Raw genomic sequence first — 27,778 nt, 5'->3', positions numbered from 1 at the left:
CTATGCGAGGATGCATCGCTTCTAAAGTTGGGAGAAATCCTGTCGATTTAAACCCAAAAGATTGACAAGGACCAATAGATGTAAAAACATTACAATAACTATCATTAAAAAAAATAACGTAATTTGCAATCCTGTATTTAAAAAAAAAAAAAAAAGAATTAGGAAAGCTCCAAGTGGCTTGGGCTGTTCTCCTACCCTCATCCCCGGCAAGACATACCTGTTTTCTGCTTCTTATTGGGCTTCCGTCCACGCCCTTTGCCTTTGGCTCCGGACTCCTCTGATTCAGCCCCGTTGCCTTCGCCCAGGTCTTTGCTGGATTTACGGCTGCGGCGTCTCATGCTGGGCACCAGGAGGGCGGGAGAGGGCTCGGCACCTGCAAGGGTCAGTTGCCAGATTGAGTGGGTGCTGAAGACACACAGACACCCACACTTCCCAAGAATGAGAAGTGGATCTCCATCCTGTTGGGTTCTCAGAAGTTGGGCTTTCAAAATGGAGGGAGGAGGAGGGAGGGAGGGAGAACAAGAGGGAGGGAAGGAAGGAAGGAAGGAGGACAAGAGGTAGTAGGTGAAGGATGGAAAGAAGGAAGAAAGGACACAAAGTAGGGATGGAAGGACAGAAGAAAAAGAAAGAGAGACAGAGAAAGGAAGGAAGGAAGGGTAGGTGGGTGGATGGATGGATGGATGGAGGGAGGGAGGGAGGACAAGAGGTAGTAGGTGAAGGATGGAAAGAAGGAAGAAAGGACACAAAGTAGGGATGGAAGGACAGAAGAAAAAGAAAGAGAGACAGAGAAAGGAAGGAAGGAAGACAGACAAGAGGCAGGGAGGGAGGGAAAGAAGGATGGAAGAAGGAAAGGAAGGAAGGAAGGAAGTTGGGAGCCTATCTCATCTTGAGATACCTAAGGGGTGGCGCAGCAGATAGAGTGCTGTACTGCAGGCCACTGAAGCTGACTGTAGATCTGAAGGTCAGCAGTTCAAATCTCATCACCGGCTCAAGGTTGACTCAGCCTTCCATCCTTCCGAGGTGGGTAAAATGAGGACCCGGATTGTGGGGGCAATGGCCTAGCTCTGTTAAAAAGTGCTATTGCTAACATGTTGTAAGCCGCCCTGAGTCTAAGGAGGTCGGCATAAAAATCGAATAAATAAAATAAATAAATAAAATAAATAAGGAGACAACTTCTCCAGGGATGTGGCAAAAAACCCAACTCACATTGGATCTTGTAATCAGGGGGGAGCAGCCGGATGTGAGATAAAGGAATCCTCCCAGTGTCTCCATCGTCAAATTCCACAGTGATCAAATTGCCATCTTCCTCTTGATCATGGACCCCTATGGACCAAAGAGGGAAGAGTTGCAACTGGAGAAAAGAGGAAGAAGTTGGAGAGTCCAGTAATCCTCCCCCCATCTCATTTTCTCATAGTTGACTAGGAATCATAATTTATAAAATAATGTTTACATTTAGAAATAGCACAGTCAAGTTAACCAGTCAACATCTCTTAATACAATAATAAATTACAAGCCTGTCTTTGTCTTACATGTTAGACATACATTACAGCTTACAAATACATTAAACTATCATCGAACACACATAGCTTACTACATCAGTCACAGTGAATCAGCAGAAAGAACAGAGAGAGCAGAGAGAAGGAATCATGCTTTCTGGCTCCCTCTTATGGCAATGTGCAACACTACCTCTTAAAGCCATAGTACTTCAATACAAACAAAACATTCATTGTTGACTTGTTCCTATATTGCAAACCCAACTGTTTTGTACATAATACTAACAGACTGCTTTCTTCAAGACGGGAGGGATCCCTACAGGGATCAGAACCCAATGTCCCTCAATGTCCATGGAAAGTCTCAGTGATCCAGGTCAAAAATTGTTGTTGTTTTTTTCCAAAATAGCAACTGGACTTTGTTTTTCCTTGAAGACATCTCATCCAAGAAACATCTCCTGACTAAAGTTCTGACTGAGCCGAAAAACTTTCCTGGATGAAAAGTGAAATATCGTCAAGGAAAAAACCAAGTCTAGTTGTCTTTTGAAAGAAACATCTTTATTTAATTGGATTTGTATTTATTTAATTGGATTTGTATTTATTTAATTGGGTTTTTATTTATTTAATAAATAAATTTTGAATCTTTGTGACCCTTCCTTTCATGTGTCCACCTTCATCCCGTCAGGCCAAACCCATCGTTTTGAGTTGGAGACTTTGGCCTGCCACAAGTAGAACAGTACTGTGAGAATTGGGGAGGGATGGTTGCATGAGAGGGGAAATTACTAGCCACAACAAATTCCTTCCAGAGATTCAAGGTCATATTTTGTTCAGCCCAAGCCAGAAGTCCAGGGGAGGATTGTGGACGTTGAGAGAACCGGCGTGGTCCATGTGATGAACTTGTGGGTGTGGGGACGAGCGATTAACCTTAATCTGAGTGGAAAACTTTAGGAAAAGTTAGTATCAGGTTGACTACAGTTCATTGTCAAGAATAAACAATATTGTAGGTGATATTCCATGTAAGGTAAAAGAAGGTTGTGAATATGTAAAACAGTGATAATGTTGAGTCACAGTGACTCAGGCTGCAACCTGATTGGGCCAGAGCATTATAAGAAGGAAAGCACCTTTGCAGTGGGTGTGGTTTTGTTGGATAGTTGGTTGATGGTTTAGGTTGTGGTCTGATTGAAGCATTAAGATTGAGTTGTGTACTGGTGGTAAGACAATTAAACCAGAGTTAATATAATAGCTACTTGTAAGTAAGGTTTGTTATATCTTCATGTACATAGTTAAAGTGAAGTATATCACAAGATCATATGATGCAATGTCCTGCCTGTCGGCGACTACCTCAGTTTCAGCCACAACAACACAAGAGCACACAACAGATTTAAACTTAATATTAACAGCTCCAAACTTGACTGTAAAAAATATGACTTCAGTAACCGAGTTGTCGAAGCGTGGAACTCATTACCGAACTCCATAGTGTCATCCCCAAACCCCCAACACTTTACCCTTAGATTATCCACGGTTGACCTATCCAGATTCCTAAGAGGTCAGTAAGGGGCGAGTACAAGTGCACTAGAGTGCCTTCCGTCCCCTGTCCTATTGCTCTCCTATATCTCCTATACCTTTCTTTCATTCCTATATCTCCTCTTCTATTCTTTCATTGATACGTTCTATTACTATATCTTCTTTTCTATTCTTTCTTAGATATATTTTACTATGAGTATCTCCTCTCTAACCTTCATCATGTATTTTACTATGTGTATATAGATATATATCCACTAAAACCTTCATTGTCTATTGGACAAAATAAATAAATAAAATAAAATAAATAAAATAAAATATTCTGTAAACAGAAGAAAATGAAAGGAAGTATTTTTTTTAATACACTGAAGAGTAAAATCAATTAAACCTGTTCCTGCTGAATTGTCTTCATTATTTATCTACGTTGGTTCCAGAGTTCCTGGTTGACCATTCGGGCATCTATCCGCTTCCTAACCACTTGCTTTCAAATGTGAATTTTCTGGACATTCGTATCCAACAGGGCTCTGATACTAAATTGAAACTTGGGAGAAGGCCAAGGTTTCCTGGATGACATATCCTGTCCCAGGAATGAATTGAGGGAGGGTGGACCTACCTCGGACAACCGTCCCAGGGTAGAGGCATCGGTACTGTTGGCTCCAATAGGCAGCTATGCGTGCTCCTTCTGGTAGGAACTGCACAGAAGGGGGTTTCACATCGATGATCTGAATGGGAAGAAGATTCAAGAGCTGAAGAATGGACAATTGGCAATGACGGCGGTAAAAGAGGCACTACATCAGCCGCCATCTCCACTAGAACATTCTCTAAGGAAGAGAAGTCTGAGTTATATTCAATCAATCAGAAGACAGCTAGAAGGCGTCTTCAAATCCAACTCGCTGCTCAATCGGGACACTCTCTACACCAGGGGTAGGCAAAGTTGGCTCTTCTATGACATGTGGACTTCAACTCCCAGAATTCCTGAGCTAGTAGCATGACGGGCTCAGGAATTCTGGGAGCTGAGGTCCACAAGTCTTTTTGGGTTGGTCATAGCTTCCGGAGTGACCCAGACAGAACATTCCCTAAGCAGCATCTCTTCCCCGTCTCCTTCGTTCATTCTCACGTACTATTAACTACAAAGACAACCGACTTACCGCTTCCTGCAGCAACTGTTCCAAGCAGTAAATGTGAGGCCGGTTTCCTCGCTCCCCTTCCACAACAACTCGGTATCTGAAAAAAGGACAACAGCAACATATATTTACAAGGCAAAGGTTGCAGGTTCAAGTCCCAGTGGGTATGGCTAGCTGATGAGGCCAAAATAAGGCCGAAATAGATCTATCCTAGTCTCCCTTAATTTTCAAATTCAGCAAAAAAAAAACCATCTGAGACACCCACACCCACACCCAACCCACACCCACATATATATATGATTTAAAAATATCAGATTCTTCAGTAGAGCCACAGGAACTAAGATGGAGAAACTCTTGTGCTTACATATCAGGAGAATGAACGGTCTTGACGTGCCCGGCGTAGAGTAACTTGTCATCCATGGGGATAAGGACCTTCAGGCCATCCTTCAGTTCATCTTTGTCAATGATGCAAGAACGAGGAGCTGTAAGTGAACCAGAGATGAGAATATGGACTAGGCGCTTCCGTCCTTTCTTCCCTCTCCCAAGGTCTTTTTCACATACCCTATCCTTCCCCCAGGAATGCGATGGGAATAGGAATTTTGCAGTATCCTTCCCCTGGAGTGGGGAGGGAATGGAGATTTCCCCTCTGCCAAGGTCCTTGTCTCTCACACACCATCATATCTACTCACCTGGAGTCAGGGGTCTTTCCATAAGGAGGTTCAAGGGTATGTTCTCATCCTCGGAGAAGCTGCTGTCCTGGTTGGGCTCAAAGTCTTCCTCGGCGGCCATGCTTTCCATAAGTTTGCTCACCGCTCCTCCTTTCCCTCGGTTCTGCAACGAAACCAGGTTTATTATTTTACTTGCCCACTTCAGAATCCATCAACTGGGTGGAGGTGAAGCCTCAGCCTTCTTCTGGTGCCCACAGCAGAGGGTAGCTAAGGCTCCTTCTCCTTTCATCCTTTCCTTCTGCTCCCCATTATTGCTACACCCAAATATTGGGAGCATACAAACTGGGAGAATCCACACTCAACAGATCTCAGAGGCTTGGTAGCTAACTGATTAAATATGAGCCAACAATGCAGCTGCGAGAGCAATCATGGGCTTTCCCAAATATGCCCCTGTTACACCAACACTCTGCAATCTGCATTGGTTGCTGATCAGTTTCCGGTCACAATTCAAAGTGTTGGTTATGACCTATAAAGCCCTTCATGGCACCGGGCCAGGTTATCTCAGGGACCACCTTCTGCTGCACGAATCCCAGCGACCAGTTAGGCCCCACAGAGTGGGTCTTCTCCGGGTCCCATCAACTAAACAATGCCACTTGGCTGGACCCAGGGGAAGAGCCTTCTCTGTGGCGGCCCCGGCCCTCTGGAACCAACTCCCCCCAGAGATTAGAATTGCCCCCACCCTCCTTGCCTTTCGTCAGCTACTTAAAACCCACCTCTGCTGCCAGGCATGGGGGAACTGAGATATTCTTTCCCCCTAGGCCTTTACAATTTTATGCATGGTATGTCTGTATGTATGTTTGGTTTTTATAATAATGGGTTTTTAATTGTTTTTAGTATTGGATTATTATTATATGCTGTTTTATTACTGCTGTTAGTTGCCCCGAGTCTCCGGAGAGGGGCGGCATACAAATCCAATCAATCAATCAATCAATCAATCAATCAATGTCCAGTGGCAGCTAAAAAAATCCAACACAATCTTGAGCTGCATCAACGGGGGATACACTCCAAGACTCAGGAGGTAGTAATACCACTCTACAGAAGAGATTTTGCCAAGCCAAAGAGTCTACAACTGAGCAAAGGTTAAGCTAGAGCAGTGTTTCCCAACCTTGGCAACTTGAAGATATCTGGACTTCAACTCCCAGAATTCTCCAGCCAGCATTCGCTGGCTGGGGAATTCTGGGAGTTGAAATCCAGATATCTTCAAGTTACCAAGGTTGGGAAACATTGAGCTAGAGGATGAAATGAAATCTGAATAATGTTGTTGTGGTTGGCTCTGGGCCAGGTCCTGCTCCAATGACTGTAGGGGTTGATTTGAGAGAATCCTCACGTTATGCCAACCTGCCTTCCATTGAGGACCTGTATACTGCACGAGTCAAAAAGAGGGCGGGGAAAATATTTACTGACCCCTCACATCCTAGACACAAATTGTTTCAACTCCTACCCTCAAAACATCGCTACAGAGCCCTGCACACCAAGACAACTAGACACAAGAACAGTTTTTTTCCTAATGCCATCACTCTACTAAACAAATAATTCCCTCAACACTGTCAGACTTTCTACTACATCTGCACTTCTATTCTACTAGTTTTTCTCATCATTCCTTTCACCCATTTCCTCCCATGTTGACTGTATGACTGTAACTTGTTGCTTATATCCTAAGATTTTTATTAATATTGCTTCTTCATTGCTTATTTGACCCCTATGACAATCATTAAGTGTTGTACCACATGATTCTTGACAAATGTATATTTTATTTTATGTACGCTGAGAGCATCTGCACCAAGACAAATTCCTTGTGTGTCCAATCACACTTGGCCAATTAAAAATTCTATTCTATTCATCTATTCTATTATCAGAGACTGGTTTTAGTGCCAACAGCTTCGGACAGTGAAGCTTCTGTGTCAAGGGAAGATTTTGGAAGGGAAGATTCTGGGAGTGAAGCTGGATCAGATGATGGGGTAGTTACAGGCAGCCCATTAGCTAATTACCCCATTAGTGAGTCATCATCGTCATTAGACTCAGAAGAGGAGGGATTCATAGATGCTCGCAGGCGCAGGTTTATGACAAGGAGGGAACAACTGCGCAAGTATTATAGAAAATAAGGGAGAACAGCTGTGGCTGGGGCAATTAGGCTAATGGGGCGGCTGATAAATTGCCAGCGTGGTTGAGAGCGTGCATGGGAGATTATCCATTTGGTGAGAGAGAAGTGTGGTTTGCTTTTGAACTGCTTCAGGATTTACAAGGACTTTTTTGAACAATTCACAGTTAAGTACAGCTTGAGGACTCTTGAAGGGGGGTGGCTGTGACATCTTCACAGCTGCCTTTTATCTGCTCTGCTTTTGTTTTTATTTTTCACAGCATTCCAGGCTCGTGGTTTGTGGGAGAGCACTTTGGGCTGGTTTAAAGTGTGTGTGTACAATATTTTCTTGTTGATAAACTGACTCTTTGTTTACTTTACAACCGTGTGTGTTTGAATTTATACTTTGGACTTAATTGGGGCTCGTAACGTGAAGCCTGGCATAACAAATGTGTACAAAATAAGAGAGAAACATAGAAGATTGATGGCAGAAAAAGACCTCATGGTCCATCTAGTCTGCCCTTATACTATTTTCTGTATTTTATCTTAGGATGGTTCTATGTTTATCCCAGGCATGTTTAAATTCAGTTACTGTGGATTTACCTACCACGTCTGCTGGAAGTTTGTTCCAAGGATCTACTACTCTTTCAGTAAAATAATATTTTCTCATGTGGCTTTTGATCTTTCCCCCAACTAACTTCAGATTGTGTCCCCTTGTTCTTGTGTTCACTTTCCTATTAAAAACACTTCCCTCCTGAACCTTATTTAACCCTTTAACATATTTAAATGTTTTGATCATGTCCCCCCCTTTCCCTTCTGTCCTCCAGACTCTACAGATTGAGTTCATGAAGTCTTTCCTGATACGTTTTATGCTTAAGACCTTCCACCATTCTTGTAGCCCGTCTTTGGACCCGTTCAATTTTGTCAATATCTTTTTGTAGGTGAGGTCTCCAGAACTGGACACAGTATTATTCCAAATGTGGTCTCACCAGCGCTCTATATAAGGGGATCACAATCTCCCTCTTCCTGCTTGTTATACCTCTAGCTATGCAGCCAAGCATCCTACTTGTTTTTCCTCAGGTACAATTCTATATAATCCAGGCCTAATTTATACCTGAAATGGTTAATTAGCAAACCTTAATTCTGCATAGAAAGGCTAGAATGACCATGTGACCTAATGGTTACAGGTGTCTTCCTGGGATTCAGGTCTAGCACAACGTTCCTGCTTTGTTGGAGGGAACATGCAGAGGGCAGAAATGGGGTGAGGGCCCTTTTCTTGCTGGCCCCGATTCTCACCTCCTTCTTCGCCTCTTTAGTCTTAGCTTTGCCCTTGTTCTTCTTGTTGGAGGTCAAAGAGCTGGTCAAGCTGGCACGCAGATCCGGCAGGGAGCCAGTGATGGCCAGAGGAGAAAGCAAAGAGGAGGAAGAAGAGGATGAACCAACGGAAGAGCAGGAGGTGCCTTCTTTGTTTTTCTTCTTCTGCGAGATAAAAAAGGAGAAAAAGAGAGGATCACAGACTGTTGGCTTGGAGAGAGAGGGGGGGGGAGGGAGAAAAGGGAAGGAAGGAAGGGGAGAGAAAGAAAGAAAAAGAAGGAAGGAAGAAGGAAGGAAGGAGATGGATATGAGAAGGGAGGGAGAGAGAGAGAGAAAGAAGAGATGAAGGAAGGAGAGAGAGAGAAAGGAAGAAAAAGGAACGAAGGAAGGAACGAAGGAAGGAAGGAGATAGAAATGAGGGAGAGAGGGAAGGAGTACATGGACATCAGAAGGGAGGGAGGGGAAGAGAGAGGAAGGAAGGAAGGAAGGAAGGAAGGAAGGAAGGAAGGAAGGAAGGAAGGAAGGAAGGAAGGAAGGAAGGATTTTTGCTCCATACCCATCTGTCTCTAACATGGTCTTTCATGGAGAAAATGTTCTTTTAATTTTTCCTGCCTCACTATTATTATTATTATTATTATTATTATTATTATTATTATTATTATCATTATCATTATCATTATCATCATCATTATTATGATGATTATGTGAATTCAACACAGCAAACGAGATCACTATGCTGGATTTCGTATTTCATCACCAGTCGAGCGCTTCCCAAGCACCTAGGACTGCGTGATGTAGGGGTGAATTATGTTTGCCGATCCCAGTCAAGCGGCCTTTTGCAATTGACTGATGGAGATTTTGCCAATTCCGATAGTTTTCAAATATCTACTGAGATACTTTGGCACTGCGCCCAGCGTGCCAAGGACCATGAGGCAGGAAAAATTAAAAGAACATTTTCTCCATGAAAGACCATGTTAGAGACAGACAGATTATTATTATTATTATTATTATTATTATTATTATTATTATTAGTAGTAGTAGTAGTAGTAGTACTGATGTTGTTGTTGTTCTTGTTATTATTAGTAGTATTACTATTATTAGTAGTAGTATGTATTAGTATTAGTCTTATTAGTATAAGTAATAATATTATTATTATTTAGATTTATAGTCCCCCCTGCTCAGGGAAATCTATCTATCTATCTATCTATCTATCTATCTATCTATCTATCTATCTATCTATCTATCTATCTATCTATCTATCTATCTACAGTATCTATCTATCTACAGTATCTATCTATCTATCTATCATCTATCTATCTATCTATTTATCTATCTACAGTATCTATCTATCTACAGTATCTATCTATCTATCTATCTATCTATCTATCTATCTATCTATCTACAGTATTTATCTATCTATCTATCTATCATCTATGTATCTATCATCTATGTATCTATCTATCTATCTATCTATCTATCTATCTATCAATCATCTATGTATCTATGTATCTATGTATCTATCATCTATGTATCTATTTATCTATCTATCTATGTATCTATCTATCTATCTATCTATCATCTATGCATCTATCTATCTATTATTATTACTATTATTACTATTACTATTATTACTATTACTATTATTATTATTATATGCTTCCCATTTGGGGGGTCATCTTTTTCCAAGGTCAAAGAACAGAAGTCCAGAGGGCCAGAAAATCCCACCTCCTACCAACCTCACTGCTCTCAACCACCCACCCACCCACCCACTCACTCCGGTTCCTACCTTGCTCAGTTCTTTCCTCTCCTTCCCCTTGCTGTTCCCTTCCTTCTTGGAGCTCAGAAGGTTTCCCCCTTTCAGGCAACGCCCATTTTTGGAAACTGGGATTGAACTGGCTGAGGCGGTGGAGGCCAAGCCAGCTGAAGTGGTCGCGTCGTGAAGAAAGATCCGTTCACTCCGTCGCCGATTCCAAGGGTCGTCGTCATTGACCTCCAGCCCGAATTCGAAACTCAGGTCTTTGGGTGACCTGAATTTCTTCAGCTTCCGGCTCTTCTCGGCCGCCAACTTGGCCTTGTCCAAGGTGTTGCCTGTGGAGATCTCCATGGCGCTGGTGGATGGACCTTGGTCTAGGGATCCTTTCTTCCCATGGAGTAAACCCGCTGGAGACTTCTTCCGGATCTTCACATCGCTTTCAGAGTCCGTATATTCAAACTCGGTCCCTAGAGGTGGAATTAAAAAATGATCTGTCAACTAAAGGAACCACCCCGTGAAATATTGACCAGGATGAACTTGAGGGACTCCATTACTGGTTTCCGTGCGTGAAAATTGCAAAAAGAAATGGATTTGGATTTGGCAACTTCAAGACACTTTAAATGAAGAGCAGAAATTGTCAGAATTGGACGCAAGAGCTAAGGATTATCCCCACCTCCTTTCGGAAGGTTTGGCTGTGCCTCGGTTTCCCCATGGAAATCCCCTTCTGGTCCCTGAAACTCTCTCCCTCCTCAGTTCCACCTCTTGGAAACCCCCTGCTTCTCACCCTGGCCTTTCCCTTCTCTTCCAAAGCACATGATTTCCTTTCCAAAGGTGTCCAGACTACAGCTTCCATGGGGCTGTTGGGAATTCTGGGAGGGAGCCAGAGAAGAGGGAAGGATGGGCGAAATGGCTCTCTTTTCAAAGGATGGATTTGGGGAAAGGGTTGCAAGGTGTCACGTCATCCGTCTTCCCATGGAAAATGACCCCTCCCATTCCAAAACCACTTAGTAGAGGAGGAGGAGGAGGAAGGGAAAGGAGGAGAAGGAAGGGAGAGAGGGAGGGAGAAGGGAGAGGAAGAGGAAGGAGGAGGAGGAAGAGGAAGGGAAAGGAGGAGGAGAAGGAAGGGAAGGAGGGAGGAAGAGGGGAGAGGGAGAAGGGGGAGTAGGATGAGGAGAAGGAGCAGGAGGAGGAGGAAGGAAGGAAGGAAAGAAGGAAAGAAGGAAAGAAAGAAAGAAGACCCATGCATAGAGGTGGACATCCATATTTTGGTCTTGGTCTCGGCTTAAGATTAGTCTTGCCCCATAGTAGGGTAGACTGTTTGAATGGCCAACCACAATGGCCAACATACCCAATAAGCTTTGCCTTTCTTCAACTAACCCTACGCCAATCGGGTCATCACCCACTGCACAATGGCCAACATACCCAACAGGCTTTGCCTTTCTTCCTTCTTCTTCGCTTTCTGTTTGGCCTCCAGCTGGACGAGGGACACTGAAGGCACAATGATGGGACTTGGGATGGCACTGGCTGCAAATCTGGCCAAGAGGCCCAAGCCACTTTCATCCAAAGCTGATGGGGAAAGCCTCTCATTGACTGCTGCCCCATAGCCTTCCATTTCTTCTTCATCTTCATCATCATCTTCTTCCTCCTCCTCATCTTCCGAGCTAGAATCTGAAGGTGAGAAGATGAAAAACTCTCATAAACCTGCAACCGGGTTTCAAATTATTGTTGTGAGCCGCCCCGAGTCCTCGGAGAGGGGCGGCATACAAATCTAATAAATTATTATTAATTATTATTATTATTAAATCAGACCATATATTTACCCCAGTGGATCTCAAGACCGTTCCATGTGCCTTTTCCTGACTACAAAAAACCCCATCGTTTTTGCACTCCAGACTCCAAGTCCTGCCATGAGAAGATTCTCAGCAAAAGGAGGTGTCTTTGCAGAAGACAATGAGAATGAAGACAACCTCCTTCAGTTGTCCTTCCTTCCCAGGGACCCATCACAACAAAAGCTGTTGACCTATCACTGGCCCTCAAAACCCATGGATGATACAGAGTAAGATCTTTCCAACTAGGTTGGAAGCCATCTCAGTTCTCAAGAACACAATTCTACAAAGGCTTGTCAGGCACAAAACTGTAATCTTTCCAAGGTTTCATACAAAAGGAGAAAAGCGGTTATATTGAGAAGTTCTCCTTCGGGAAACAACTCTGGTTTCTTTTTAGAAGACCAGAACGTAAGGATCTACAACTTCTTGACAGTTGCAAAAACAGGAGATAAGTTCTTTGGACCCTAGGTCTCCAGAACATGCCCATAAAATAAAACCCTGCCAAATGATACAACTGATACCAAACTCAGCTTTCAAAATATAGAGAGGGATTGTTGTTTCCCAACGGAGAAGAATGGTTTTTGGGTTTTTTTAGCCAGAGATAATCTTCTCCAAACTGGGACCTCTTTGATGTTCTGGACTTCAAGTCCCATAATCCTCAAGTCGGTGATCAACAATGAACTCTTGGAAACTTTTTCCTCCTTTCTTTCAACAAACCAACAACAACCATACACACATACACAAAACAGCTGGGACATCTTTCATGAAAGTAATAACACTTCCTGCTTTATCTCATTGGAATAGCTTCAGAACTACTTAACTCGTTTCAAAATGTGGTTGAACCAAACTAATCAAGGAAGGATGACATTTGGGAATAACGGCTTACAAAAATTAGCCAGGATCCAACAGGATTGCTGTCTTTGGGGCTGAGATTGCTGGGTTTCTTGCAGACGCTTTATTACCTAACTAGGTAACATCATCAGTGTTAGGGTATGCTTATCCTAACAAGGGAATCCTGGATGGTTATTTGATTAGGCTCTGGTTTACTGTACTGGTATCCAATTGAGTAATGAAATTTCTGCAAGGAAACCACGAAGCTCAAAGAGAATTAAGGACCCCACAGTTTTAACCCTCTGCCACAAATACTCTCCTTTCTTAGTACAGTGGTACCTCTACTTACAAACTTAATTTGACCAGGTCCTTAAGTAGAAAAGTTTGTAAAAGGAAGCCATTTTTCCAATAGGAATCAAGGTAAAAGCAAAGAATGCGTGCGATTGGGGAAACCACAGGGAGGGTGGAGGCCCTGTTTCCTCCCAGGAGATTCCTAGAGGCCCCATGGAGGCTTCTCCCCGCCTTTCCCGGCCCTGTTTCCTCCCAGGAGATTCCTAGAGAGGCCCCACGGAGGCTTCTCCCCACCTTTTTCCGGCCCTGTTTCCTCCCAGGAGATTCCGAGAGGCCCCACGGAGGCTTCTCCCCACCTTTTTCCAGCTCTGTTTCCTCCCAGGAGATTCCGAGAGAGGCCCCACGGAGGCTTCTCCCCACCTTTTTCCGTCCCTGTTTCCTCCCAGGATATTCCGAGAGAGGCTCCACGGAGGCTTCTCCCTGCCTTTTCCGGCCCTATTTCCTCCCAGGAGATTCCTAGAGAGGCCCCACGGAGGCTTCTCCCTGCCTTTTCCAGTTACAGTTTCGGAGGCTCGGGTTTGTAAGTGGAAAATGGTTCTTGAGAAGAAGCAAAAAAAAAATCTTGAGCACTGGGTTCTTATTAAGAAAAGTTCATAAGTAGAGGTAGAGGTACCACTGTAATAGAAATGAGCTATTCTGAGCTAGGGGAATTTTAACACTACTAGCAAAACCCACGACAGTACATCAGTTTTAGGCAACACAATGAAACTGACCTGACAGATCTCTTCTGGGATTTAACAACCCTTTGTATCTGCAACATGATATTTATTGCTTTTTTTTTTTTACAACATGGCTAACATTTCCATAAATGTATTTGGGTCCGTTTAAAGCTCTGTGCATTGCATTAAAGGAATGTACTTGAGCTGACGCATTTTAACATCTTCCTTCTCTCTCTAGGACAGTGATTCCCAACCTTGGTAACTTGAAGATATCTGGACTTCAACTCCCAGAATTCCCCAGCCAGCGAATACTGGCTGGGGAATTCTGGGAGTTGAAGTCCAAATATTTTGGACTTCAACTTGGACACCTTTTGCTAAGCTACATAATTGCATTTTTTAAAATAAATAAATAAATAACAGGAATTTTTAAGAAAAACCATACGTTCATAAATCACATGCAACAATTCTTTTCTTGGCAGTTGAGATTTGTGTAGCAACTGTATTTATTTTATTTTTCTGATGGAGAGGAATCCATCCAGGAAAAAAAAAACAAAGTTAGCTATATCTTTTTCCTGATTGAGTTGCATCGTTCACACAAGCCATTTTTGGTTTCATCGGAAGAGAGAGATCGACTGCCAAAATTTCCCTCCGAGCCCAAAAGGAATGATCTCCCACCCTTGACCCATGAGGACTAGTAACCTTTTGGTTTAAAGGATTGAAAACTCGGACATGGATCAAGATTCCAGGGAGGTAATTTGGCATGCAATCTGTTACAGGTAGCCATGGATGGAATAAATTGCCCCGGTTGGAACAGAAGGTCAGATATTCTTGCGGTAGTTTCGATTCAGGCTTCAAAACTCAGCAATAATTTTTTTAAATAAATAAAGAAAATAATACTTCGGTTAAACAGCAGACAGACATTTGTTAAATTACTACATAAGGCAACAGGATGACTGGAAAAAGCATGGCTCAAGAATGACAGAAGAATAGCAGGTAGCAAAAAAAAAAAGCAGCACATTGAAGATTAATTCAGCATCGTTAAATATATACGCATACATATATATATATTTAACACTTATACATGAGACCAAACACAGCACAATTATCATAAATGTTGCAGACAAACCTAGAAAGCTTAGGAGGCAGGCAGATTTGAGACAGCTGTTGACCTCCACATCTGATTCGCCTCGACCTGTTCAAATTCCCACCGTTTTACCTTTCATTGCAGAATTGGACAGGAGTTTTTGCAAAAAAAAGCAAAGACATTGTGGCTTTTTCTCGGAGGCGTTTTCGCAGCAGTGACGCCAGAAGAGGGTTTACTCGATCTCTGCTACTTATCCTCAGGATTACACCTTTCTTTCTTTTTCTTTTTTTAAAAAATGATTGTTAAAATGTTCTGGAGGATGGGTCTCTTCTTCTTCGATCCATTCTAGAGAACTTTGCAAAGGGGGGAAAGGTTTGCAAATAGCCTTCTCCAGGGAAAAAAAAAACCACAACAGAATCTCAAGGGGGTGGGGAGAATTAGAGTGTGTTTTGCCAAAAAATTGCAATAGCACTTATATACTGCTTTCCAGCCCCCTCTAAGCAGTATGTTCAATTTTATACATGGTATGCTTGTGTGTGTGTCTGTTAGTATATGGGGTTCTTTTAAATCTTTAAATATTTTAAAGTTATTTGGATTATTTATGATTTGTTCTATCTTGTTGTGAGCCGCCCCGAGTCTTCGGAGAGGGGCGGCATACAAATCTAAATAATAAATAAAATAAATAAATAAATACGGAGTCAGCCCCTTGCTTCCAACAATCTGGGTCCTCATTTGACCCACCTCGGTAGGATGGAAGGCTGAGTCGACCTGGAGCTGGTTAGGATCAAACTGCCAAAATGCTGGCAGCCAGCAGAAGCAGCCTGCAATACTGCCGTCTAACCACTGCGCCACCATAGCTCTTAATAACTAATGTGCAAAATAATTATGCATGGTCCGTTTTAGCTTGCGATGGTAAACATCTTCCTTGTAGGTAGCAGGAACAGCAAACACCCTTCTGCAGTCGAGAGCCAACGGCCTTTCCTGTTCAGGAGTCCCAAAAGTAAAATGGGAGGGACAAGGGGGCCACTCCACTCAGACATCTCCCATCTCAGAATCCCCCTTCCCCTTAAATCAAGATTGGGAAGATGAAGAAGAATGTGCCATGGATGAATCCAGTTTGTTGATGATGCCTGGCAATCCCTTGGGGTCCAGGGGTAGGCAAAGATGGCTCTTTTGTGACATGTGGACTTCAACTCCCAGAATTCCTGAGCTGGCATGATTGGCTCAGGAATTCTGGGAGTTGAAGTCCACAAGTCGTAGGAGAGCCAATTTTGCCTACCCCTGCCTTGGTCCACCCCCATTCATTTTTGAAACTCCCGGAAAGGATGTCAAAATGTCTTCTCCAGTGTCCCACCCTCCTTCCTTGGTCCTTCAACCCCAGGTGGAAACTCCAACATCGTTCCATCGTTGCAAAAATTGCCAAAGCTTTTTTTTTTTTTAAACAGAGGAGAGGAAAGAGAGAAAGCTAATTTTGCCTACCTACATGATAAGGCTGAGAGATATTTTGGGGGGTTGTTTGGTTTTTGCGGAGCTGTGGAGGCGGGAGGAGCAAATGCAACAAAGCGACAGAGACACTCAAAGCATCATGAGAAAAGTTGAGCCAAGCAGCTGCAAGGAGAGCGAAAGCAAGCTGGAAAAGCTGAGGTTATTAATGGTTTTAGTAAAAAAAAAAAAAAAAAAAAGGAAAAAAAATCAGGGAAAGGCATTAGCAAAGCTATTACACAAATATCCCTTAAAACAAACTCCAAAGAAAATATGTATATGTATATTTCTGCACGGATCTTTTTTTTTTTTTTTTTGCATGATTCACTTTCTCCCACCCACCCACCCTTCTTATGCCACCCCCTCCCACAGAGCCAGACCCCCGCTTGTGCACATAGGATTGGAAATTTTTTTATCGATTGGGGCTCTCGCCGACCCTTAATTTTCAAGGCGAAATGGGTTGAGGCTCAAAGAAAGCAAAATTTGAAGATGTCCAAACAAAAAAGGGAAGTGTTATCCAAATGAGGTCAAAAAAAGGCAAAAATAGCATCCTAGCTGTGTGTGTGTTCATGTGTGTTTGTGTGTGTGTGTGTCTATTCAGACACGTACACATACACTCAATTTTGGGGTCCTTGAGAGTCAAAACAATAGCATCGCAGAGTTCAGATGTCCCAGTTACTTAGAAAGCAATGTCATGGAATTCAAGGGGGCTTGTATTCAGCTAAGCCTACGCTGTATTTCAGTTGGGCGGCCAATAAATTTGAAATCAATCGATCGATCAGCTAGAAAGGCTTTCGTTGAGGTCTAACCTTTTCTCTCCCTCGATCCTTCTCTTCAAGAACAGAGTTTCTGGAGTTTGTTTAGTTTCATTTATTTATTTCCTCCGTTGGAGACGTTCTCCAGGGTCACTTTGTCCATTGAGACAAAGAGCAGCCGATGAAATGGTTAGTAAAAATCCAGGAGATTTTATCATTGTCGGTCTACTCAAAGTGAAGACATGCTTGGCTTCCAAGCCTTAACCGAGATCGGCTTCTCCCTCCCATAAGGATCTCTTCAAACAGTAAAATTAATGTTGATAATATCCCCCCAAAAATCCCACAGTGACAAAAAAGTAACTCGGAGTTGCAAATAAACACCAAGGCTAGGTCTATCAAATCAGTAGTTGAGCTCCAGGATGCAAATAATTCAATTTTTTAGAGGGGGGATTGTTAGTAATTACTACTACATTCCTCCATCTACCGTAACTAACTGAAGTGCACATATTTCAGGAAAGGAGAGGAGAGCAACAAAGGTGACAGATAGGATACTTAGCTGATAGGAACCCATCTCTTTGTTAGCCTACAGATAGGAGAACAAAGTTCAGCCTGTCTTTATTTCTTATACTGCCTTATTTCCTCTTTCCCTCTCTCTTTTTATTCCTCTCTCTCTTCTATTGTGTTGGGTAGGAGGATGGAGAAAGGATCTTCTTAGAAACTTGGCCTTTTTTTTCTTGCAAACCTGAAGAGCGGATCTAGCAAAAAAAAACCCAATAACAAATAGAATTGCATTCTTCTCCTTTATCATCTTTTAACGACCTCATAGTTCTTTGCAGGGTAGAGTCTGGGCAATTGAATGCAACTCAGTGTTTACTACCTGTTGCCAATGCGGAGTTATACTCAGCAGATAAATTCTCTCTCTGTGTAGTATTAAATCCCCTTTAGTCATCCTTTTTGCTCTTCGTAAGCTGGTTGTCTGAAATCTATCATTTGTTTGTTTTCGAGTTGAATTAATTCGAGAGGAGAGATGAAAAAGGCTGGAATTGAAAACCATTAAGGTTTCGGAGCATAATGAGTTTGTGTGTGTGTGTGTGTGTGTGTGTATGAGTGTGTGTCTTTGGCAAAACCAAAAAGCCATTTGTAAAAAATAAAATATATCTATACTGCTCAAAAAAATAAAGGGAACCCTTAAACAACGCAATATAACTCCAAGTAAATCAAACTTCTGTGAAATCAAACCGTCCACTTGTTGGCAACACTGGTTGACAATCAATTTGCACATTCAATTTTGTACAGAACAAAGTACTCAGTGAGAATATTTCATTCATTCAGATCTAGGATGTGTTCTTTGAGTGTTCCCTTTATTTTTTTTGCGCAGTGTATAAATGCAACAGTATGTATACAAACAGCCCAACCCACTCCACAATAATTTACGCACAACCTACGAAGCTGCGCTCGGTTTTTTTTAAAGGAAAAACGAGATCAGCTGATAAAAGATTTGTTTGTTTCTTCCTACAAAGTAGAGAATTGAAGCCAGGGATATTTGAATAATAGGAAATGCATCACAATTTTTGTTAATTGCTTTTTTTTTTTTTGGTGGTTGTTCTTGTTTTCCCCTAAATCTTTTGGGAATGAGGTGAGACAGCGAGATGGGGTGAAGCATCAAGCTACCTGAAGAAACAACAGCAAGAGAGAGAGAGACAAGGCAGACGGTTTTTAGTTAAAAACAAAGTGGATATTTTTAATAAAAAGCTCGGTACCAAAAATTGTAGTACAAACATTTCGGGGGGGGGGGGGGGGGTTGGGAAGGGGAGGAGGGGCACACACCCACACAACAGGTATCCTAATTTACACAGTTCCTCTCTCCCACGCCCTCTAAGCACATGCCAAAAGTAACTTTTGGAAAGGGGGAAAAAATAAGCCACATTTAACAGCGATGGCAACACGAAATGATGTTTTCTCTTTTTTAAAAAAAGAAAGAAAAAACGAAAAGAAATAGAAAATAGTGAATGTGTTTTGTGTGTGAAAAAAAGAGACTGGGACACACTGATCAGGAACAAAACGATCGTGTGACCCGAACAAGATTTGTTGGCGTATTAGGTAAGACGGGTGGATCAATCATAAGCTACCCAAAAATAGTCTTCTATGGCAGTGTTTTTCAACCAGTGTGCCGCGGCACACTAGTGTGCCATGGGACATGGTCAGGTGTGCCGCAAAGCTCAGAGAGAGAAAGAAAGCAAGAGAGAGAGCGAAAGAGCAAGAGAGAGAGAAAGAGAACAAGAGAGAGAGAGAAAGCAAGAGAGAGAGAAAGAGAACAAGAGAAAGAAAGCAAGAGAGAGAGAAAGAGAGAAAGCAAGAGAGAGAGAGAAAGAGGGAGGGAAGGAGAGAGAGAGAAAGACATAGAGGGAGGTAGAGAGGGAGAGAGAAAGAGAGCAAAAAAGAGAGGAAGGAAGAGAAAGAAAGAAGGATGGAGAGAGAGAAAGAAAGAGGAAGGAAGGGAGAAAAGAGGGAGAGAGAAATAGAGCGAAAGGGAGGAAGAGAGAGAATTTTTTTGTCCAAACGTTTTTTACCACCACCACCCCCCTGCCCCACTCAATGTGCCCCAGGGTTTCGTAAATGTAAAAAATGTGCCGCGGCTCAAAAAAGGTTGAAAATCACTGTTCTATGGCACCAACGAGTTGACCATCCACAGCGCCATGTCAAAATGGCCAATCAACCACCCTTCCTCTTCCTCCTTCCCATTCACTCAAACCTAGACATTCAGGGGTTGGGGGTTTGTGTGTGTGTGTGTGTGTGTGTGTTATAAGCTAGTAACCTTGATCGAACGAGTCCTCCGAAGAGCCACTGTAGGACGATCCAGCTTTGACCTCTCGGGAGAGTAAACCAAATTCCCGCTTTCTACTGGCGGTCAGTTTAGATTTGAGAGTCCTAGTTGAGGGCACGGTCTTCTTGCCGGGCTTGAAGATGTCGGAGATCCTGCCGCATTTAGGGGCCATGACACTATAGAGGCCAGAGGGTCTCATCCTGGCATGGGTTGGAGAAGACCACTCATCCTTCAGGGATTCCTCGTCTTCCTCAGAATCTGTATCTGGGGTCAATTAGTTATTGGTTTGGTTTTTTTTAACAAAAAAGAGAGAGAGAGAGAAACACAAACATCTTTGCCAACTTTAAACACGGTCCTGTGGAGATTCTCAGACTTCCAGGCGCTTTTCCCGAAAGGAAACTGGACTTTGTTTTTCCTTTAAGACATTTCGCTTCTCATAGCCAAGGAGCTTCTTCAGTTCTGACTGAATGAATGGTGGAGGATGGAAGGTGACCAGTATCGGTGTACCTACCGGTAAGGTCCCATCCAACTCTGTATTATTATTATTTGTTGTGGTTAGCTCTGGCCCAGCTCCTGCCCCAAGGACTGTGGCTGTGGGGGAGACATCCACATGCTGCAGGCCTGTTTTGCCCCCGGTGGAATCTGCTGATGAAGGCTCCTCTGACCAAGAAGACATGAGTGACAGGGAGGAGGAGAGTGGGGCAGACAGCTCAGAGGGAGATCCATTATCTAGCTCCTCCTTGGATTCAGAACAAGAGTCAATGATACAGCCACGCATGCAGAAAGCGATGCATAGGCAAGAACAACTGGGAGATTATTACCAAAGAAAATGAGGCCACCTGTGGTTGGATGGGGCTGTGGTAATTAGTGAGACTGCTATAAAGAGCAGCCTGTGGGTTTGGCCATTGTGTAGGATTATCTGATCCTTGTGTTTCGTGACTGCTTTACTGACTTTGACCTTTTGTGTGCTGATTTTTCCCCGCTTTGAAACTAAACCAGAGTAAAGTGTGTTTCACTTTGTGAAAGAAGGACTGTGAATTGCCTCCCAGCTGCAATCTAGGTATCTCAGAACTGATAAGGGACTTGTACAAATTACCAGTTTGTTTGGAGACGAGTGCTCTTTGCTATACCAAAAGAAGGCTTGGTTTAAGTGAATTTTCATTATAAAGAACATTGTTTTGAATTTTCAAACGTGTGTGTGTCTGAAATTTGTACCTGTGAATTTTTGGGAGGAGTCTACCAGAGAGCCCGACAGAACAATTATTATTATTATTATTATTATTATTATTATTATTATTATTATTACTACTACTACTATTATTATTATTATTACTATTATTATTATTATTATTACTATTATTATTATTATTATTATTATTATTATTATTACTATTATTAGTTTTGTTAGGATGTCTCGGTGCAGCTAGGCTGCGAGACCTTTGACATACACAGAGCAGTTTATGGTAACAGCCAGTAACGACACAGACTTAGTATGCTAAACAAGTATTATTTACATATATACATATTTACAAGCACAAAGCAGAAATAAGCAACAAACCAGGTAAAGGTAAAGGCAAAGAATGAATGAGCTTCCCAGCATCATCATCGGGAGAGAGTGCTGGCGCCCTCTTATGGCGAACCAGCCAAAGTCCTTAAAGGTATATTGCATCTATAAAGGTACAAACTGCAATTGGTAGTTTATATACATGGCAACCCCAAATACAGTGGTACCTCAAGATACGAACCCCTCGTCTTACGAACAACTCGTGATACGAACCCGGGGTTCAGAAAAATTTTGCGTTCGGAGACTGCTGGGAAGCCGCACGGCTGTTTTAAAAGGTGACAGCCGGGCGGCGGGGCTTCCCAGAAGCCTCCCGAACACCGGTTCGTAACTCGAACAAAGTTCGTAAGAAGAGCCAAAATTTTTCTGAACCCCGGGTTCAGTTCGGGAGGTTGCTGGGAAGCCCCCCAGCCTGGCTGTCACCTTTTAAAACAGCTGCGCCGCTTCCCAGCTGTCTCCCAAAGCCGAACGCGGAAGTTCGGCTTTAGCGTTCGGCTTCAGGAGACAGCTGGGAAGCCGCGCGGCTGTTTTAAAAGGTCGCAGCCGGCCTGGGGGGCTTGCCAGCACCCCCCGAACCCCGAACCCGGGTTCGGGGGGGTGCTGGGAAGCCCCCCAGGCCGGCTGTCACCTTTTAAAACAGCCGCGCGGCTTCCCAGCAGTCGCCGAAAGCCGTTTTTTTTGCGGGGGGTTTTTTGGTTGCACGGATTAATTGACTTTACATTGTTTCCTATGGGAAACAATGTTTCGTCTTACGAACCTTTCGTCTTACGAACCTCCTCCTTGCACCAATTAAGTTCGTATCATGAGGTATTACTGTACTGGTGAGCACAATGTTGGATGAAGAGAGAAACAGCTTCAAGGAAGAACAAAGTCCAGTTGTCTATTGAAAAAGCACCTTTGGGACAACTTTTAAGCATTGCATCCATCAAACATCAAAATATGGAAGAGGATTTGAAAAGTGTGGCTTGGCACACCAATTCCATGTTTTGCACCCAACCCCTCCGGTTTCAACCTGGTTGTCTATTATCCACATCCTCAAGTGTGGTTGTCCACTATTCAATGCTTTGGGGTCAAGGGCCGCCCTTAAATCTTTGAGGGACATGTCTATCCTGCTTTAAAAGACAAACCAAGAATTAAACTGACTCAATTAAACTGACATTAAGATTCAGTGCAATTATTATAATTATTTCCCATGTGTCTTAATGGTTTTAAATGGTTTTTTAAAAAACCCCAAAAAGCGAGGGGGGGAAAAAACTAGGAAACTATAATAAAAGTTACTTACTGTAGGAATAACTGCTCACTTCGGATATCGCTGGTGAGCTGGAAACCTTCAGGTGGCGGCCTTTCATTTTTAGCCCCACCTCCAACTTCTTCATTTTGACCGCCATTTTGTTTTTACCTTCTTTGGAGGCTTTCAAGGAGAAGCTGAGGCTTTTCGCCAAGTTCTTTTTGGCATCCTTGCCAAACAAGGCACCGTGGGGGGACAGGTAGCGTTGGTTGTAACAGCCGCCGTTTTTCTGCCTCCCTTTGGACCCGTCCATCAACTTGAACGGGGATTTCAGTTTGCTGCGCCGAGTGAGTGACAGGGCTTTGTCAAGCTTGCTCACCAGCTGTTCCTGGTCAGAGGCCAGCTTCTTCTTCTTAATCTTCAGCTGCAAAAAGAGAGGAGCACTTGGCCTATAAAGTTTGGCAAGAGTCAGACACAACTGAATAGTTATAAACTAACTATTTCAATAATTTTATCCACTCACTTCTATAAACTCTTCTACAGATGGCACTTGCCCCCATCGAGACTCGTAAAGATCTACCCTAAACTAAACGATAATTGTTGAAAATGGAAGAAACAGATTGGTACTTTTTTCACATGTGGTGGTCTTGCCCCAAAATTCAAAACATTTGGAGAAATATGCGCAGATGGCTCACAGAAATGATAAAGGAGGAGATAGAATTTACACCAGAAGACATGCTTCTAGGAATCTGGAAAAAACAATACCCCCAAAAAAACGCTTTATCTGATGATGCATATAATTACTGTGGTAAGAATCTCAATTGCACAAATGTGGAAAAAAGAACAGACCCCACCCAAAAATTTAATCATAGAAAAAATCTACAGATGCGCAGAAATGGATGAAATGACGAATGCAATTAAAGGAAGAAAAAACAAACATACCATAGACACATGGCAAAAATGGCATGAATGGATCCGTAAATAAAAACCAAACATGACAATACAAAGTATCAGTGTATACATATAAATAAAAATCAAATATAGAAATACAAAAATACCTAGGCTAATGAAACAACTATCTCTTTTTAATTGCTACTCTTTATAAAATCAAAAGTATTTATGCTTGTTTCATGTAGGTGAATGCATATAGGCTAATATAACGTTAAGTATAAGAAATTATAATATGAGATGTAATAGAAAAGGAGTATCACCTGTTCAACAATGTATATATGATATATTTTCTTTTTTTCTTTTTTAAAACTCAATAAAAACTTATTAAAAAAATAGAAAAGGGGAGAGGTCAACTATAGACAGTCTAAGGTTAAAGATATGTAAGGGGTGTGCATAAGCACACCAGCATACCTACCATCCCTGTCCTATTGTTTTATTGTTACTTTTTACTTATGTTATTTTTATACAAATTACTGCTATCCTGTATATGTTTGACAAATAATAGAATAGAATAGAATAGAATAGAATAGAATAGAATTTTTATTGGCCAAGTGTGATTGGACACACAAGGAATTTGTCTTGGTGCAGATGCTCTCAGTGGACATAAAAGAAAAAGAGACATTTGTCAAGAATCATGTGGTACAGCACAATGATTGTCATAGGGGTCAAATAAGCAATGAAGAAACATTCAATATTAATAAAAATCTTAGGATACAAGCAACAAGTTAAAGTCATACAATCCTAAGAGGGAGGAAAAGGATGATAGAAATGATGAGAAAAACTAGTAGACTAGAAGTGCATATTTAGTAAAAAGTCTGACAGTGTTGAGGGAATTATTTGTTTAATAGAGTGATGATGTCATATAATAAATAAATGGAGAAGGAGATGGAGAAGGATGAAATGGTTGGGGTGAGGGGTCCAGAAGACAGTGGGGGACAAAGGTCCTGGCCTGCTATGGTCCACGGGCAGTGGTGAGCACCACATACCATAACAACCGGTTTGCCTAGCACCGGAAATGTGAGAAAATGTCTGTCGCCTGACATATGCGCATTGTCACAAAACATGGCAATTTGCTCATGTGTGCTATCCATGCATCCATGCATCATCACAAAACACAGGAATTCACTCACACGGGCTGCCCGCGCATGTGTGCAGCATCAAAGAACACAGCGATAATGGATGGGATTGCACCTGGACAGGGCTACCCGCAGGTCGCAACCAGTCCGAACCAGCAATAGCCCCCCGTTGTCCATTGGGTCACAAATACTCTGACTTGACTTAGTGACTAAATAATAACAACAAATCCCCCTTTCATTTCGTTCATATTTGTTTCAAAGGTAGAAGATTCACCTCGCTGGAGAAGTTCATCAAGAGGTCTTGCTCGTCCCAACTCCGATGCCTGGTCTTCGTCTTCCCCCTCCGGGTCTCTCCTTCCTCTTCCTCGTCCAGGAGAAGACCTCGGGGCGTCTCTTCCAGCCCTTCGCCCATTTCCGAGTCTTCGGAAAGCAACAGGGATTTGCTGAGCCTAAAAACATCAGAAGAGGAAAGAGGCTGACCACAGGAGCATCTTGGTAGCATCACCAGCAGGATAGAAGGAGAGGGAGAAGGAGGGAGAGGGAAACAGAGAGAGAGAGAGGGAGAGAAAGGGAAAGAGAGAGAAAGAGAGAGGGGGAGGGAGCAGGAAAGAGAGAGAAAGAGAGAGCATGGGAAAGGGGGGAAAGAGAGAGGGAGGGAGTGGGAAAGAGAGATGGAAAGAGAGAGAGAGAGGGAAAGAGAGGGAGAGATGGAAAGAGAGGGGGAGGGAACAGTAAAGAGAGGGAGAGCATGGGGGAGAGAGGGAAAGAGAGAGGGGGGAGTGGGAAAGAGAGAGAGCATGGGAGAGAGAGGGAAAGAGAGGGAAAGTGAGAGAGGGAAAGAGAGAAAGAGAGAGAGCATGGGAGAGAGAAGGAAAGAGAAAGAGTGAGAGGGAAAGAGAGAGGAGGAAGAGAGAGGGTGGAGGGAAAGATAGAAAGACAGAGCACAGGAGAGAGAGGGAGTGGGAAAGAGAGAGAGCAAAAGAGCGAAAGAGAGAGAGAGGGAGGGAGAGAGAGAGAGAGAAAGAGAAAGAGAAAGAGAGAAAGGAAGAGACAGAGAGAGAGGACAGGGAGAAAGAGAAAGAGAGGAGAACCTTCTCACCATAATTTTGCAAAAGCTTGAAGTAAGGAAAAATATAGAAGAAGGAAACAAGAATGACCAGGTTACAAGATCCAGACCAAGTCGGATTCCTTAATTTCCTTCATCAGGGAAAGGTTGAAGGAAGGACAACGATGCAGGAGGACCTAAAACAAAGCCAAGTTCTAAATGTATCCTCCAGAAAGCAAAGGCAGAACAAAAGGGAAACAGAGGCAGAGCCACAGACAAGGCCAAGCGAGACCAGAGCGGATCTTCCCTCTCATGCCAAAGGAATCCACAGCGTTCCCAACGGAAGACCACCCTTCACCCACGCACAGCAGCCCTCAGTATAGAGAGCTTGCTCCGGCTTCCTCTCTCTTCCTTTACTCAGAGATCAACATGTCCTCCAGGTCACAATGGTTTCTCCCCATTGTGGTCCTACTTGCCGATTAACCAAAATCTCTGCCATAAAACTCCACATGACAAGCCTGACTCATCCAGGTGGCACCCCAACTGCCAAAACACTATGCCAACAAGAGAGGTGGCCTCCAAGTTTGGGGCAGAGAGAAGACCACCCAACCAGGGTAGGACCCTGCTACCATCCCTTTTCCCGTCCCACAGCCCAACCTTACTTTCCACTCCTGCCGTCACTCTTCCCTCGCTCCTTAGGGGGCAACAGAGCGCTCGATCCATGGTTCCGTTTTCTGGGCCTTCCTGGACCTCGTTTTGCCAAGCTTCTATTTTTCTCGTCATGCTTTTCCCTTAAAAGAAACCACACACTTGACCGTTAACTGAGAGCAAAGAAGAAAGAAAAGAAAGGAAGGAAGAGAGAAAGAAAGAAAGAAAGAGACACAGAGAGAGAGACACAGAGAGACACAGAGAGAGACGGAGAAAGAAAGAAAGAAAGAAAGAAAGAAAGAAAAGGAAGGAGAAGGAAGGAGATGGAAGTGGAGGAGGAAGAAGAAGAAGGGGGAGAAAGAAAGTAAGCAAGGAAGATAGGTAGAGGTGGTAGAGAAGGTGGAGGAAAAGGAGTAGAAGGAGAAGAAAAGGAGAAGGAGGAAGAGAAGGAGAAGAAAAGGAGGAGAAGGAGGAAGAGGTGGAGGAGAAGGAGGACGAAGAGGAGAAGAAGGAGGAGGAGGAGGAGGAGGAGGGAAGGGAGGAAGAAGGAAGGAAAGAATAAAAGAAAGAAAGAAAGAAAGAAAGAAAGAAAGAAAAAGGAAGACCACCACCGTGATCCATCACCAAACCACTACACCGACCTACACTCCAAACAACCCACAGAAAGCCACAACTGCTAAAGAGGTGCCTACAGCATCTGCCCCGTGTCCAACCAGTAGATCGGATTGCCAAGCCACAAGACTTCCCTTCCATTCTCAAGGTCCAAGTAGAGTATCATGGAGCAGAAGAAGAAGAAGAAGGGTGGAAAAGCCAAGATGGTGCAAGACTCAAAGACGGTGCCTGTGCCCAGCCCACCAGGCCGGTGCAGACGGATAGCTGAAGGCCCCCCCTGGGTGACTTACTCGGAGTCTCTCCGCCGGTGCAGCTTCACCAATTCCCTCTGCTTTTCCTTGTACCTCCTCTGCAGCTCAGCTAACTTCATCCTGTAATCCAGCTCCATGCCATCCATGTTGCCAATGGAGGACTTTATGGAATACATCTGGGAGAAGAAAACAGCAAAGAGGTTGATAAGCAGAACATTGGTTAATTCATTATCACATATACATATATACAGTATACAGTATTGCTCGAGTTGGAAGCCTTTCCCTAACCACTTCCCCCCAGCCCTATCTGCCCTTCCCAACCCTGTTCACCATCTCATCTTTCTTCTGCATCCAGCTGTATTTCTTATTGGGGTTCAGTTCTCGGGGCAGACGGATGTTCTTCAGGCTATCCATGAAGGGCGTGGAGAGAACTTCCATCAGCATCTGGGTACCAGCAGCTAACAGGCTTTCCAAGCCTGGATGAGCTGAGAAGTTCTCCGGACCTGCGTGAGATAGGACGTGGTGTCAGTTGAGTGATGAGGAGCAGGAGGGACATCCGAGTTTGAAGCTCAAAAAACTAAGCCTTG

General features: G+C 43.2%; 1 protein-coding gene across 3 annotated transcripts in view; it reads right to left on the bottom strand.

Annotated features, from left to right (window-relative positions):
- Window positions 1–27,778, bottom strand: part of TNRC18 (trinucleotide repeat containing 18) — a 91,953-nt gene that overhangs the window by 13,167 nt on the left and 51,008 nt on the right. For 2 of the 3 annotated variants that reach the window (XM_070761305.1, XM_070761306.1), the window contains exons 10-24: window positions 27,522–27,694; window positions 27,231–27,367; window positions 26,343–26,471; window positions 24,910–25,084; window positions 22,663–23,032; window positions 19,811–20,083; window positions 11,430–11,675; window positions 10,041–10,474; window positions 8,237–8,419; window positions 4,825–4,966; window positions 4,500–4,617; window positions 4,160–4,235; window positions 3,625–3,733; window positions 1,207–1,323; window positions 218–373 (exon numbers count right to left, since the gene is read on the bottom strand). In XM_070761305.1, the coding sequence (XP_070617406.1) occupies window positions 218–373; window positions 1,207–1,323; window positions 3,625–3,733; window positions 4,160–4,235; window positions 4,500–4,617; window positions 4,825–4,966; window positions 8,237–8,419; window positions 10,041–10,474; window positions 11,430–11,675; window positions 19,811–20,083; window positions 22,663–23,032; window positions 24,910–25,084; window positions 26,343–26,471; window positions 27,231–27,367; window positions 27,522–27,694 (2,838 nt within the window). The remainder of the gene's footprint in view (window positions 1–217; window positions 374–1,206; window positions 1,324–3,624; window positions 3,734–4,159; window positions 4,236–4,499; window positions 4,618–4,824; window positions 4,967–8,236; window positions 8,420–10,040; window positions 10,475–11,429; window positions 11,676–19,810; window positions 20,084–22,662; window positions 23,033–24,909; window positions 25,085–26,342; window positions 26,472–27,230; window positions 27,368–27,521; window positions 27,695–27,778) is intronic. The other variant, XM_070761307.1, reaches the window with a different exon arrangement.

The sequence above is a fragment of the Erythrolamprus reginae genome, chromosome 9, assembly GCF_031021105.1.
Source record: "Erythrolamprus reginae isolate rEryReg1 chromosome 9, rEryReg1.hap1, whole genome shotgun sequence".
NCBI lineage: Eukaryota > Metazoa > Chordata > Lepidosauria > Squamata > Dipsadidae > Erythrolamprus > Erythrolamprus reginae.
The sequence above is the reverse complement of the archived record's forward strand: the minus strand, read 5'-3'. Positions and strand labels throughout refer to the sequence as shown.